Source organism: Vipera ursinii, assembly GCF_947247035.1.
Source record: "Vipera ursinii genome assembly, chromosome: 2".
NCBI classification, from domain to species: Eukaryota; Metazoa; Chordata; class Lepidosauria; order Squamata; family Viperidae; genus Vipera; species Vipera ursinii.
Window position 1 is genome coordinate 142,368,018 of NC_139513.1, and position 14,392 is coordinate 142,382,409.

A 14,392-nucleotide genomic window follows, 5' to 3' on the forward strand; every position below is an offset into this window, starting at 1 on the left:
CGAGTTTAGTTGCAAGGATCAGAAAAACTGTAGATACTTTAGCTGTATTCACTCTTTTGTAAACTGATTTATAGATTAGTGAGTTGTGTCAACACACCCACTAAGCGTGCACTGTGGAAATTAACTGTAACTTTTTTAGATCGTTGCTAAGGATCCCTAATCCCTACAGATCTGTATAACCAAAAAATACAAAAAGGCAATAGGCTGAATTTATTTCCCCAGTGCTCATTGTTTTGAAACCAGCATATATTACATGAGTGCAGGTACAAATAAATTTAAAAAATCACCAGGCTGAAGTTGATTTTTAAAAAATGTATTGCCCAGGATGCAGAGTCTGAGGAATCTGACTCCGTAAGCCAAATACAGAATGTTTTGAATTCTATTGTGTTAATTCTATGGGGTTAATGCAGTCCAAACAATCCTATGGATCTTTTCTAAATGATTTATTCAATATTATCTAATTTATAGAGGCCCAACAAAAAGCTCACTTAATGTACTGTTTATATTAATAGAATCCTTAATCACTTTTATTATAATCTTATGTCATATAGACAAAAATGAATGAACCATCTTGTTATGCTAAACCATTTTTTTTACCAAAGCATCTTCCTGCATATCTGATTTAATTCATTTAATTTCCTTAGGTAAACACATGTTTAAATCCAGAGCCCTTGAATGCAGTAAACAACATACGTAATGGTATAGGAAATATACCACCAGGAGGTAACATTTTTATTATTGCAATTAGAGTTTGCAATTGCATTATTATAATTACAAGACTATAGGTAATTGTAATTGAGCCAGAATTACAATTGTAATTCATAGTGGTGATTTACAACTTTTTTGGTAGCAATTGTTAACCAAACACTACAGTTGTTAACCAAACCCATTTTACTCAATGAATGTTTTTTGCCAGGAACTAGAATTAAATGCTGGTTTCCATCAAAGCTGCCAAAAATCACAATCATATGACCATGGGAAAAGCAAGTTTACACCATTGTCAGATGAATTAGTTGTGTGGTTTAAGTCCATCCGTCTATCTGTCTAATAGCCTGCCTTACATTCAGGACCTCAAGATGTACCTAGCCCTCCCCACTCCCATTTCCCCTGACTATAACAACTCTTGAGAGTAGGTAACTAGTCAGCTTCTGTGAATGAGAGTGGACCTGTATCTCATTATTCCTAGTTCAACTTCTTCACCACTATGCATATTGAACATATGAAGATGGGGCAGGATGGCAGTAGCAATTGCTCTGTATTCTCTTGGTATTTTATTTTAAAAAGTGTATTCAAGTATATAGTCTGCTCACTCCTGAACTTCACTGCTGGAGGAAAATGTTGCCCAGATCCTATTCCCTTCACACTCCCTTCCATATATAATTTTTATCTTTTATCTTAGAATTGAAATAGAATATGAGATTTGTTTCTTAATACTTTTAATCAGCAAAACAAAACTTTTTTGTCTCTCTTTTTCCAGACATATCAAAAACCAACCCACATCCTCCTAATTATTATGAGCTAATGGAATTTGATCCTTTGGCTCCTTGTGATCCAACCAAGTATGTGATTTTCAAAATGATTAAAATTCTTGCTTGCTTATTTCTTGTTCTTAATAGTCCAGGCCAATATAGAGAGCTTTTTTATGCCAGTGCAGCAAAAATACCATGTGGTACCTATTTTAAGACATTAGTGATAGCCACTAAAATCAAACAGCCACACAGAGATTTCTTGAATGGATCTTTGTTTCATGTTACTGAATTGCATCTAATAGTAACCATCCACTAGAGTGCAATATCTCTTCTGCCATTCCCCAACTTTCTTAGCAGATACTGTACAATAGAAAAGAGAAAAGTTTTGCTGAGTGAGCAGTTATCTACCATATTTTTACCATTGTAACAAACAATATTTATATACGTACACTATTCCTTTTGGAGCAAGCATCATTAATGCAAAGGCATAGAAAAGGGTAAGCATTAACAGCTGGTAGCTTGAAGGGTGAGGTGTCTATGCTGGCCTCTGGGATGGCACCTTTCTCCGAGATAGAAAAGAGTAAAACATGTAAAAGACCCAAACTTCACAAAGAAGCAAACACTTCAGCCATATACAGCCGAGAAGAAAATGCAGAACTACATCCATTCATCACCACATGGTGAGTGATGAAAGAGTGAGAGACTGCAAAAGGAGAAAGACAAGTTCACAAGAATACTGGAGAATATTTGAGGCCATCTAAACTGGGGATAGGCTGGAGTGTCTGGAAATATAAATAAAATCACTGAACTAAGTACTATATAAATTTATTATGGATTGAGAGGCAAGCTCATTGCCATTGATAGAAACTAGATTGGGTAAATACATGACATGTAGTTAATTCTAGCATGTCATCCCCTAGAGGGAAGGATTTTATTTTTATCCTGACCTGGCAGCCCCGTTCTACATACTGCAGTGTCCCAGAAGTTCCCATAGCCTGTCAAAGCTGTATTTCAGAGGGAGGATGAAAATACTCTATTCCCCCTATTCTGAGCAAAGTAATAATTAAGAGAGTTAAGGAAAAGGACATGAATTTGCCTTCCTGATGAGCCTAACGGTTAGGAATTGTGTCAGGTATCATAGGAGTATTGTTTGTCAAATAAGAGATAAGTGTATTTGAATCACAAATTGGACATACTTTTGTTACTAATGAAAATATGAGCAGTTTGATGACTATTTTAACTGTCACTTAGCTGAAATGTGGGATGACTGGTTCAAAGAAAAACGTTTGGTAGATATGCTGTAAGTAATTTTTTTTATTATAAGGATGTGACTAGGATTGTGAGGTTAGTGTTATATCTGTCCTTAACTCTCCTACCTGTGAATGTTCCTAATTTTTAGATTATTCCTTGTCTCAAACTGTTTATTATCTGCTTTGATTTCAGACATATTTATGAAGAAATTGATCCACACCTGTTCAAAGCACAGGTTAACATCAAATGCTAGAAGCAGATACCAATAGCAAGATTTTATTTAACAAAATAGTGGATTCTGCTGATTGCTTCAAAATGTAAAGACAACTTCTACTCAGTAGGCTGAGATTTGGGATAAAGTGTTTTAAGAAGACACTTCAAATCTAAGATGTGTATCCTACACACCTAAATACATTGCATCGGGTTCAACTCATTAAAAATACAAGATTCACTTCTTATGCAATCTTTGGATCAAAATCTACAATGGATACAATGGATGTTTTTCAAAATGTCATTCTTATAGCAAATATAACACTCAGAATCTTTCATCTAAAGCAGGTTACTTTTATAGAATCCTTTAATAATAAAAGCAACATCTTTTCCTATAAGAAGAACTACACTGCATATTGCTGAATAATTGATTGGTATCTGATAGAACTGCTTATGATCCCGAAGAACTAAAGTGTTGGATCGATGACTAATACCTATAGAGGCCCAAGTACAATTCCAAACTATTGTAGGAGAGATGTAGCTATTAATTAAATCCTGCAGTCAGATTTCCTGGTAGGAAATCTGACTGCAGGATTTAATTAATAGCTACATTAGGAGGAAAGACTTTACAGTTTGTCTTTGATGTTGGTTTTTAGTGAAAAATAATCACTAACTTCAGAGGTTGAAGTTAGATTTCCTTGCAGTACATTTCCTATTCTTCTGATAGCCATTCTAACACTTTTCTTGGTTATGGAATGCACTTTAAATGCAAAAGAACGTTATGTAAAAGCTACTGCAAAACAGAGCATATGAATCGATAGCAATTGTGACGTGCTATAGTAGCATATCTTGTTCCACATTGCCTTAATACAGTTTTATCTGTTTTCTTAGATTATTTCACTCTCTTACAATGCAGCTAAATACTGTATGTATGAAGTAGTTTTCATAAGTTATGGAAGGTTGTATTGGGAGCAGCTACAGCCAAGCACTACCAGAATGCATGGATCCAGCAAAGTATAAAACATGCATTGTGTGATATTTGGAATGACTTTGATTATATTACCGCTGTTACTTTCTATTATTCCCAACAATTCAGGTTATCTTGACTAACAATTACTTGGTCATGAGGTCATATAAAAGTGTGATTGAAATAAGTGCCTTTTCTCTCTCTACATTTCCAGAACTAGTTTAAATAAATTGGTACCCTTTAAGTCTTGAGTAATATGTATACATTATTTGTTTTACAATGGCTGTTATTAACATACAAGTAAAGAATATGGAATAGAAAACTAAATTAAATTTGAACACAAATTTTCTCAAATGCTTTAATGGTTAGCGTGTTTTTATGTAGTGTTTTGTGGTGCATCAGATCCACTCTACCAGATTTGCTTTGGACTGTTAAGGGATCTTCTATAAATATTAGGGAGATGCATAGGAAAAAATATAAAATTAACAAATGTTAGGCTTAACCTATTTTCTAGGACTATTAAATGAGCTTTACAATAACATTGTTAAACCTATAAAGATTTTATATGGGGGGGTCTTCTACCCCTCTTTTTTTCCACTGATTTCCACCACACAGTGGAATTTGTGATGAACAAAATCACTTTACATTTGAAATGTAATATATTTTACATATTTTGACACAGTTTTCAATACATACTATACCCTAACAGTGATACTACTTTCTTTTGGAAAAGCAGTTTGTCAAGTTGTTCAAGGCAGGGATCTAGTCAAATTTACTGAGGTTAAAAGCTCGTGTTAGTGAAATCATTTTCTCAACACCCTCCACCCACCCACCCAACATAGATCTATTTAGGAGAAATCTTCCACACTGAAAAATTAGTGCAACAAATTTAACATAATTATTGAATTTTAATCTATTTTCTGAGTTTGCAGAAGGGACATTGGATTTGTACAACATGCTAAGCCACAGAAAAGGATAACCTAATCAAGTTTAGCATGTTATACAGATACAGCTATTCAAACCTTTATTTGACCTGGTTATGTGTTACCAAGGTGATAATGAAAATAGAATAGAATCAAAGTATATTACCCTGAAGAAGAACTCAAGAGGAAAGTTTTAAGTGAGGATATTATGGGATTCATAAAACTAGCATTTCATAAAAGGTTGCTGTTCTTAGTTATTCATTTATTTGGGTGACTCACGAAAAATAGGAGCGTAGCTTTTAGAATAAAAAACTGCTGCACAGAATAACTGAGTTTTAACATAGTACACTGAACAGTATCTTCTGCACACTTCTTTAAAACAGCTTACAAAACTTACCAGATTGTGCTACTTCTGATTTAAGGTAGGCAAGTAAAGTCCAATCTAGCGATGTTTGTTATTTTACTGATTACTTAATACTTCATTAGGCAGACATCAAATCTCCAAAAAATAAACTATTTACTATTTTACCCTTTGTCACACTAATCTATTAAATAACATTTAGATAACTGTGTGGAATTGAAATTAAAAAAAAACTTTATAAAATGACAGTCATAAAAATTAGCAATTGGATACATCTTCCTGTAAATGAAAGAGAGAGAAATGAACGAAATGAACTATTTTTGTATATCATTTCTTTATATTCTTAATTCGGTTTTAAAATGAAGATTAATCACATCTCCAAAGAGAAGATACACCAGTGCATATTCAGAAAATAAAACATAATGCCTGAAATATTTGGCGTCTTCTTCCTGGGTTAAAGAAATTATTTTTACACAGTCAGTGGATTATCAATAGAGAATTGAAGAGAAAACTCCAATGTCGAGTCTACATGTTGTATTGTTAATTATAACCTGGAAGGGGTGGTGTATATCCTGTTTTGGCTTCAAAAAACGTGTAAGAAAGAGTAATCAAATTAACTTTCTCCATCCTTGGGTCTTCTACAAATTCAGGATCAATAAAGAAAAATACTGGCATGTCCACTTCCTCATGAGGATTGAGTCTTTGTTCTTCAAAACAAAAACACTGAAAGAAAAAAAAAGATTTATTTTCCAAAATTGAAGAGCTAACTTCTATGTTTTGTTTTAACCTTTACTTCAATACATTTTTAAAAAAATATTAAAAACAAAACTATTTTCAAACTCTCTATCAATTATTTTATAAACATTTTAAAATATGTCTAAATATAAAACATTTAAATATTAAGATCAAAAACTAAGTGATATTGGTGAACATCCCTGTTTTGTTCATATTTCATGGAAAAGTGAGCATTTTGAACTAATGGAAATCTTATATTTATTATGCTATACCAGGGTTAGGCAACCTTGGCTCTTTTATGTCTTGTGGACTTCAACTCCCAGAATTCCTGAGCCAGCTGAGTCATAAAAGAGCCAAGGTTGCCTACCCCTGTGCTACACAAGTTGTGATGGGGTCTCCCGATACTCCCATGTAACACCTCTACTCCGCGAGCTGCATTGGCTTCCGGTTGCCCTCCAGGTGAGATTCAAAGTGCTGGTGATGACCTATAAAGCCCTACATGGCTCGGGTCCGGGATATCTGAGGGAACACCTGCTGCCAGCATCAAGTTCCCTTCGTCCAGTGCGCTCCCACAGGGAGGGTCTTCTCAGGGTGCCACCGGTAAGAGATTGCCGGCGGACGACACCCAGGGATAGGGCCTTCTCAGTGGGGGCGCCTGCCCTTTGGAACCAGCTGCCAGTGGAGCTGAGGACTGCCCCCGACCTCCGTTCATTCCGCCGGGACCTGAAGACCTGGCTCTTCGAGCTCTCTGGCCCAGGCTGAGGATTAATCTTATTTTAACTGGGGTTTTATTTATACAGGGATAAATTTAATTTTTTTTAAACTTGTTTTTAACTTTTGTATCTTGGTTTTTAATTACCCTGTAAACCGCCCTGAGTCCTTCGGGAAAGGGCGGTATATAAATGTAATAAAATAAAATAAAATAAATAAAGGAAAAAAATGAAGTTATACAGAATTCAAGAGGACAAGAATAAGAAGTACTGAGATCATACCATACCATAAATCTAATTCTATGAATTTCTGCAAATGTGGATTATCAAAACAGACTATTTTTAATTAGAAATATTTGAGGAAGTTAACCAAACTGAGCAGCACCTACCTGTATCTTATTGAAATATTGTCCAGCCTCAGGTGGTAGTACGTTGTAGGTAGATATTCCAATTATTGGTGTATCAGTGGGATTCTTTGCTTTATAAAAGGCCAGTGCAGTTTCTCCTGGAACCACCTATTTTAAAAAGTTACAACTGTTATGTTTCTAGCTTCTCTCCATACTTTTATTTCATACAAAATGGGTTTTCAAAAAAAGTCTGTGCACCAAGTTACATTAAAGCAGGGTTTCTCAAGAATTCTCCCAGAATTCTGAGAGTTGATATCCATGCATCTTAAACCAGTTGAGGTTGAAAAACACAGCATTAAAGGCTTAATAATTTGAGGTAGAGTATCTTTGTTGCATTATATTTCAAAATATTTATTAAAAGCCATTTTAGATTGTACAAACTAACCAGAATTTGTGTCACTCTTAACACACATAGAAGACTACATTAAACTATAGTTGTGCACTTGGCAAACAAGCAATGTACTGGGATTTAACCTGGCTGCCATTTATATTTGCTACTAGCAAATTCTAAAATTAGTTTTGCTAATATAAATTAGTAAAACAAAATTTATTGTTTGATTATATCTTATCTAATTATATCTTATCTAATTATCTAATCCTTTCGAGCCTCTTAATTAAAAACTCTCGGTTGGCTACAACTACTTACATTCTTGATTATTTTTATAAAAGCAGCATATCATTTTATTCTAAAAAATGCTTGTAAAAGTTCATGCAAAATTCACCTAGAAGATTTTAATTACTTACATAAACTTCAGTCTGCTGAGGCTTGAAGTTCCACTGAAGACTTGAATGTACATCTGAATTGAAGGTGACTTTAATGATGCGGTCTTTTACAGGCTCCATAGTCTCAATCTGGTCTGAACTGTGACCTGGTAAAGTTGACCCACTAATCCCAGTAGCCTGAAAGGAAAATAAGATGAAATTAAAAAACAATCTACTTGAAAACAAATTATTTTTCATGGCAATAAGTAAAAACTGAATAGTTTTTTTCCATTACAAATTGTTTACTTAAAATTAGCAACACTTACTAGAGCTGGGCAGTGCTTTAGATTCAAAGGCAAGAAGATGCCTCAGTGTTTGCAAGGGTGCTCATGGAATATTTCTCTGCAGCTCCTTAAAGCAGCTGTGTCTTTTCTCAGGATCATGCAGTTTTCTTCTGTAGTTGCAGTAAGATCCTGGGAAAATATGAGTTTGGTTTAAGTAGTTGGAGAGAGAAGCAATGTGTGCACCCATTAATGCTTCGAAGCAAGTTTTTGAATCTGAAGTACTCCACAGCCATAATCTGAGCAGCAGTTGAGGTCCTACCACCAAAGTCATGGTTGATCAAAGGTTTATCTTATCTTATTGTTCAAGGAGACTAACTACAGGGAGTGCAGAATTATTAGGCAAATGAGTATTTTGACCACATCATCCTCTTTATGCATGTTGTCTTACTCCAAGCTGTATAGGCTCGAAAGCCTACTACCAATTAAGCATATTAGGTGATGTGCATCTCTGTAATGAGAAGGGGTGTGGTCTAATGACATCAACACCCTGTATCAGGTGTGCATAATTATTAGGCAACTTCCTTTCCTTTGGCAAAATGGGTCAAAAGAAGGACTTGACAGGCTCAGAAAAGTCAAAAATAGTGAGATATCTTGCAGAGGGATGCAGCACTCTTAAAATTGCAAAGCTTCTGAAGCGTGATCATCGAACAATCAAGCGTTTCATTCAAAATAGTCAACAGGGTCGCAAGAAGCGTGTGGAGAAACCAAGGCGCAAAATAACTGCCCATGAACTGAGAAAAGTCAAGCGTGCAGCTGCCAAGATGCCACTTGCCACCAGTTTGGCCATATTTCAGAGCTGCAACATCACTGGAGTGCCCAAAAGCACAAGGTGTGCAATACTCAGAGACATGGCCAAGGTAAGAAAGGCTGAAAGACGACCACCACTGAACAAGACACACAAGCTGAAACGTCAAGACTGGGCCAAGAAATATCTCAAGACTGATTTTTCTAAGGTTTTATGGACTGATGAAATGAGAGTGAGTCTTGATGGGCCAGATGGATGGGCCCGTGGCTGGATTGGTAAAGGGCAGAGAGCTCCAGTCCGACTCAGACACCAGCAAGGTGGAGGTGGAGTACTGGTTTGGGCTGGTATCATCAAAGATGAGCTTGTGGGGCCTTTTCGGGTTGAGGATGGAGTCAAGCTCAACTCCCAGTCCTACTGCCAGTTTCTGGAAGACACCTTCTTCAAGCAGTGGTACAGGAAGAAGTCTGCATCCTTCAAGAAAAACATGATTTTCATGCAGGACAATGCTCCATCACACGCGTCCAAGTACTCCACAGCGTGGCTGGCAAGAAAGGGTATAAAAGAAGGAAATCTAATGACATGGCCTCCTTGTTCACCTGATCTGAACCCCATTGAGAACCTGTGGTCCATCATCAAATGTGAGATTTACAAGGAGGGAAAACAGTACACCTCTCTGAACAGTGTCTGGGAGGCTGTGGTTGCTGCTGCACGCAATGTTGATGGTGAACAGATCAAAACACTGACAGAATCCATGGATGGCAGGCTTTTGAGTGTCCTTGCAAAGAAAGGTGGCTATATTGGTCACTGATTTGTTTTTGTTATGTTTTTGAATGTCAGAAATGTATATTTGTGAATGTTGAGATGTTATATTGGTTTCACTGGTAAAAATAAATAATTGAAATGGGTATATATTTGTTTTTTGTTAAGTTGCCTAATAATTATGCACAGTAATAGTCACCTGCACACACAGATATCCCCCTAAAATAGCTATAACTAAAAACAAAGTAAAAACTACTTCCAAAAATATTCAGCTTTGATATTAATGAGTTTTTTGGGTTCATTGAGAACATGGTTGTTGTTCAATAATAAAATTAATCCTCAAAAATACAACTTGCCTAATAATTCTGCACTCCCTGTAAATACCAATGGGGACTTCACAAGAAAGACATTAAGTACACTAAGGAAATTCATATGTGCACTACATCGGTTGCTAGAGGAAATATATAACCACGGTTGTCCCACCTTCATGAAACTGTAAAATCCCCTTACAAAGCTCCCTCTTAGCAGATTAACACTTTCATGTAATGGTGAAACTTGTTTCAGTAAAACTGACAAGAATGGGAGCACTAACTTACGGTAAGTTGTTTCTGAACAGTTAAAAGTGGAAGAGAAGTTATTTTAGACAAGAAATTCAAACATAAAAACCAGAAGAAAAGAACAAACTATCTCTATATTGTTAACAAGGCAAGCATATGGGTATGGCTGGAACATTGACAAATGATGGTGGTACCAGATAATGAGAATCCCTTTGTTCCAGAAGTCATAAAATAATTGTCTACTAATTGAAGAATAATGAATTTTCGTGTAGAAATCTGGATGTGATGATGTAATCAGATACAAAGAAAGGCCAGTAAAATCTTTGTTATATTCAAATGTCCATTCAATCTGCCATTTGAGTCAATTGACAATTGACATCTCTTGTCAAAAGTATACTAAAGGTACCTTATATAAATTATATAAATTTCTTTGATCTGGATTATTTGGGGTACAATAGACTGTTTAATATAGCTGAAATCTGGATGCAGTTTAAGTTTATTATTTGAAGACTACTAAAAAGTTGTTAAACAGATTTTACTATACTGGAAGAGTTTACAAGGACATGAACAATTGTGAACATGAAAAGTGTGATACATGAATCAATGAAAACTGAAATTGTCAAAACAGAAAGAAAGAAATTAGGAGGGATAGAATGTGGCAAAAAGCCAAGAACATTGGAGATGGTTAAAAGAAAGTAAAAATGAATGGAAAGTGCTGAGATAATTAGAGGTTTGGCCCAAGGCATGTTTGACACCAAGGACATCAGTGGAAAAGCTAAGCAACTAAGGAGAATTAGCGAATGGAAAGCACTAAGAAAATTGACAAGTGAGATGACCACCTGCAGCAGAAGGAAGGGACAGACATACAGTACCAGCCTTGTCCTATCTATCTCTTCAAGATATGTATTCAGATTTTGTTTCAGCCCAAGCCTTGAATGTTCACGTTTCAGTTCTACCAATCACAGCTTATCCACATCTCAATGTATATTTATTATACTTCTAGACACACAGAGTAATGTAATTATTCTTGGCAGCTTACAGGCTATAAAAACACAAATATTCATATAGAGAGAGGTTAAAACCAATCAATACAATCATATTCATCACAATAGTTATATTAGTTCCTACCAAATAAATATCAGAACATAAAAATGAGTCAAGGCAATAAAACAGTAAAAAGAGATGCAAAACAAATGCACAAATTACTGAAATCATGGCAGTAGTTTTTCACACAATCACATTTGGCTTAAGATTTTATTTAAAAAAAGGACTATAGCTGAAGAGGGAAAAAACAACACAGGAACACAGTATTTTAGAAAAGGCTCAGGGGAGCATACGATAGAAAACAAGGTGGATAATGGATAGAGCAGAAGAATATGTGGACGTTTACTTCTGATTTAGAATATTAACCATACAGAGGCCTTAGAATGGCAAGACCATGAATATATCAAAGCTAATGCATGTGTCAAAACAATCTATTATTCTTTTGAAGAATCTTTAAAGTGACAAAAACCACTGTAAGAATTGAATTTAGAGAAAGAGGGTAAGTCACAACAGAGAAGGGAAAGAGACAAAAATACATATTGACTCAATGTCTATTTCATGTATTCAGTGTATATACGGAAAGTGGGACTGGAAGAAAGGATTAATACATCAACGTGTACTATACATCTGAGATTTGCAAATGCAACCCCTTTTTTGGCTGAAAGTGAGTAACATTTAAAGAGCTCATTATGAAAGCAAAATCAGAACACCAAAAATCCATACTGCCGCTAAATTTTAAGTCAACCGCTAAATTTTAAGTCAACCGTAATGTCAACCATCACACCTCACGTACTTAAAGAGTTGATGGAAAAGGCCTGACGGTCATACACCTGTTTCCCTGTGCACAAATGCAAACAAGACAGCCATCTTAGAGAAAAGTATATAATAATAAACCTTTATTGTCAAAGTACATGTGTACATTGAGATTAGCTGAGCCTCCCCCCCCTTCTCTCTCCCCCCAACACACAGTGACAACAAACCCTCCATCCTACCACACCATGTGAACCAACTACACCACACACCGGCCTCCCAAGTCAATTCTGCATAAGTTCACAGAGATTATGTCCTATTTAAAAGCCTAACAGCCCACGGATAAAAGCTATTTTTCAGCCTGTTGGTACGGCTGGCTATATTCCTATATCTCCTACCGGATGGTAGGAGAGTAAAGAGATACCGTCCAGGGTGTGAGTCATCCCTGAGAACCTTCCTCACTCTTCCAAGGCAACGAGCCCTGGCGAGGTCATCCAGTGGTGTCAGGGAACAGCCCACAATGTCTTGTGCTGTGCTCACTACCCTCTGTAATACTTTCCTATCCACGGCTGTCAGACCGGCATACCAAACCACAGTACCATACGAGAGGACGCTCTCTATGGTAGACCGGTAAAAGAGGGTCATTAGCTGTTGTTCTACCCTGTTCTTCCGCAAGACCCTAAGAAAGTGAAGCCTCTGTTGGTCCTTTCTAGCCACCTGGGTTGTGTTAACTTTCCAGGTCAGATCTTCACAGAGGTAGACTCCCAGAAATTTAAAGGAGGAAACTCTCTCCACACAGTCCTCCCCGATGTAAAGTGGGGCAGGTTCCTCCTTTTTTCTCCGGAAGTCTAACACCATCTCTTTCGTCTTGCCAATGTTTAGCTGCAAGTTGTTGTTTGTACCTCCGCCCTATATGCCGTCTCATCCCAATTTATTATTGGGAATAATAAATTTAAACGACATCGTTTAGAATAAGGACATTTATTTTATTTTATTTTATTTTTATTCCATTTATATCCCGCCCTTCTCCGAAGACTCAGGGCAGCTTACAAGCTTAGCAGTAGCCTTCATTCTATGTATATGCCTGCTTATTAGGGCTTTCACACACACACACCCAAGCGGCATTATTACAAAGTCAGCTTAATTGCCCCCAACAATCTGGGTCCTCATTTTACCTACCTCGGAAGGATGGGAGGCTGAGTCAATCTTGAGCCTGGTGGGATGCGAACCTGCACTAATTGCAGGCAGCTGGTGATACTTAAGGAGGCATTAGCAATCCGTCCATAAGATCGCCGTTTTATTCTCCTATCACATATTCCACGGACCACAAGAACGAGCCCCGCCCTCGACCCTTCAAACACATTAACCCTAACGGGGCAGGCTGGCGTGGAGAGGGAAACGCATCGTCGGCTGCAGGTGGACTCCAACCCGGCCTCCTCCTACCTCCCCCCCCCGCCCCCGACCGCCCCTCACCTGGCAATAAAGGCGATAGAGTGGCACGGCTGCGTAGGATAAGCCTGCCATGCCCACGACCCCGGCCGCCAGATAGGTGAGCACCGTCCTGTTGCGGTGCTTCCATTGCTGCTCCTGCTGCCGGCGGAACGCGGCGATAGCCTCGGCGCTCTTACCGCGCTGGTCTCCGCGGAATTCCTGGCTGTTGCCACGGTGACAGAGCCGAACCGGCCCGCAGCCCCAGCCTCTCACCGTTCGGGCCACCGGCACCCAGCCCTTTGCCCCCAAACGCATGCTTCTTCCTGTCACGTGACCACTCCCTTTCGGCCGGGCTGCCCTCGGCAGGCCGGCGAGCGCGATTAGCAAGTATCGCGAGAGTAACCAAGGTCAAACCCCAGCCGGGTTGTCGCTTTGATTACTGCAAAACTTCCAGCGCTACGTTCTGGCTACGGCGGCCGCGGGGGGTAAGTTCGCGTTTTCGTTACCTGTCGCCTTTTGGCCCCGCCTCTGAGTTAGGAGCGGTACGCATTTCCCGCCAATGTTGCCGGTGCTGGATTTTTTTTTTCCAATCCAGATCTGGGTTTTTCAATCCTTGTTGGGTTTCTTGGGGTTTTTTTTATTTTAAAATTTAATGAAATCTTAAGTTTTTCTATACATTACATTATATTGTAGGTGTTAGATTAGGTACAGATAATTTAGTTTAAAACTGATTTATGGTGTTTTGCCACCTGGGCTTTTTTTCTTTGTAGAATCTGGGTTTATCTGAGCGCGAAATCTGGTTTTAAGAATCCCCGCTGGGAACCCTGATAAATAGGTAAAAATAATTTGTTTAAAACTGATTTGTTGGGGTTTTTTTTGTTATCTGATTTTTTTTAAATGCAGAATCTGGGTTAATTTAAGCGCAGAATCTTAGCACTTTTGTCTTGTTATTGGAAATTCCGCTTGCAACCCTGCTTCCCGCAATCTTAGACGCCCCAGGCTAAGTTTCAAAAAAGACGAGTGCACT

At 37.7% G+C, this 14,392-nt stretch overlaps 2 protein-coding genes and 1 long non-coding RNA gene across 3 annotated transcripts in view; 1 reads left to right on the forward strand and 2 right to left on the reverse strand.

Annotated features, from left to right (window-relative positions):
- Nucleotides 1–3,502, forward strand: part of TOM1L1 (target of myb1 like 1 membrane trafficking protein) — a 46,026-nt gene extending 42,524 nt beyond the window's left edge. The window contains exons 13-15 of the mRNA XM_083353625.1: nucleotides 645–723; nucleotides 1,478–1,559; nucleotides 2,913–3,502. Coding sequence (XP_083209751.1) covers nucleotides 645–723; nucleotides 1,478–1,559; nucleotides 2,913–2,973 — 222 coding nt within the window. The 3' untranslated portion in view covers nucleotides 2,974–3,502. The remainder of the gene's footprint in view (nucleotides 1–644; nucleotides 724–1,477; nucleotides 1,560–2,912) is intronic.
- Nucleotides 1–14,392, reverse strand: part of LOC310635062 — a 792,702-nt gene that overhangs the window by 533,441 nt on the left and 244,869 nt on the right. The gene's annotated exons all lie outside the window — the stretch shown is intronic.
- COX11 (cytochrome c oxidase copper chaperone COX11) lies at nucleotides 3,548–13,683 on the reverse strand. The gene is made up of 4 exons (XM_083351803.1): nucleotides 13,408–13,683; nucleotides 7,778–7,933; nucleotides 7,016–7,141; nucleotides 3,548–5,904 (listed from the first exon to the last, which is right to left on the reverse strand). The coding sequence occupies exons 1-4, from the start codon at nucleotides 13,678–13,680 to the stop codon at nucleotides 5,722–5,724; spliced, it is 738 nt and encodes a 245-aa protein (XP_083207929.1). The 5' UTR covers nucleotides 13,681–13,683; the 3' UTR covers nucleotides 3,548–5,721.

Coding starts and splice junctions, on each gene's coding strand:
- COX11 (XM_083351803.1), bottom strand. CDS start 13,680: ATGCGTTTGGGGGCAAAGGGCTGGGTGCCGGTGGCCCGAACGGTGAGA. Junction 7,142..7,777: donor CTCAGCAGACTGAAGTTTAT/GTAAGTAATTAA, acceptor TTTTTAAAATAG/GTGGTTCCAGGAGAAACTGC. Junction 5,905..7,015: donor AATATTTCAATAAGATACAG/GTAGGTGCTGCT, acceptor TTTTTCTTTCAG/TGTTTTTGTTTTGAAGAACA.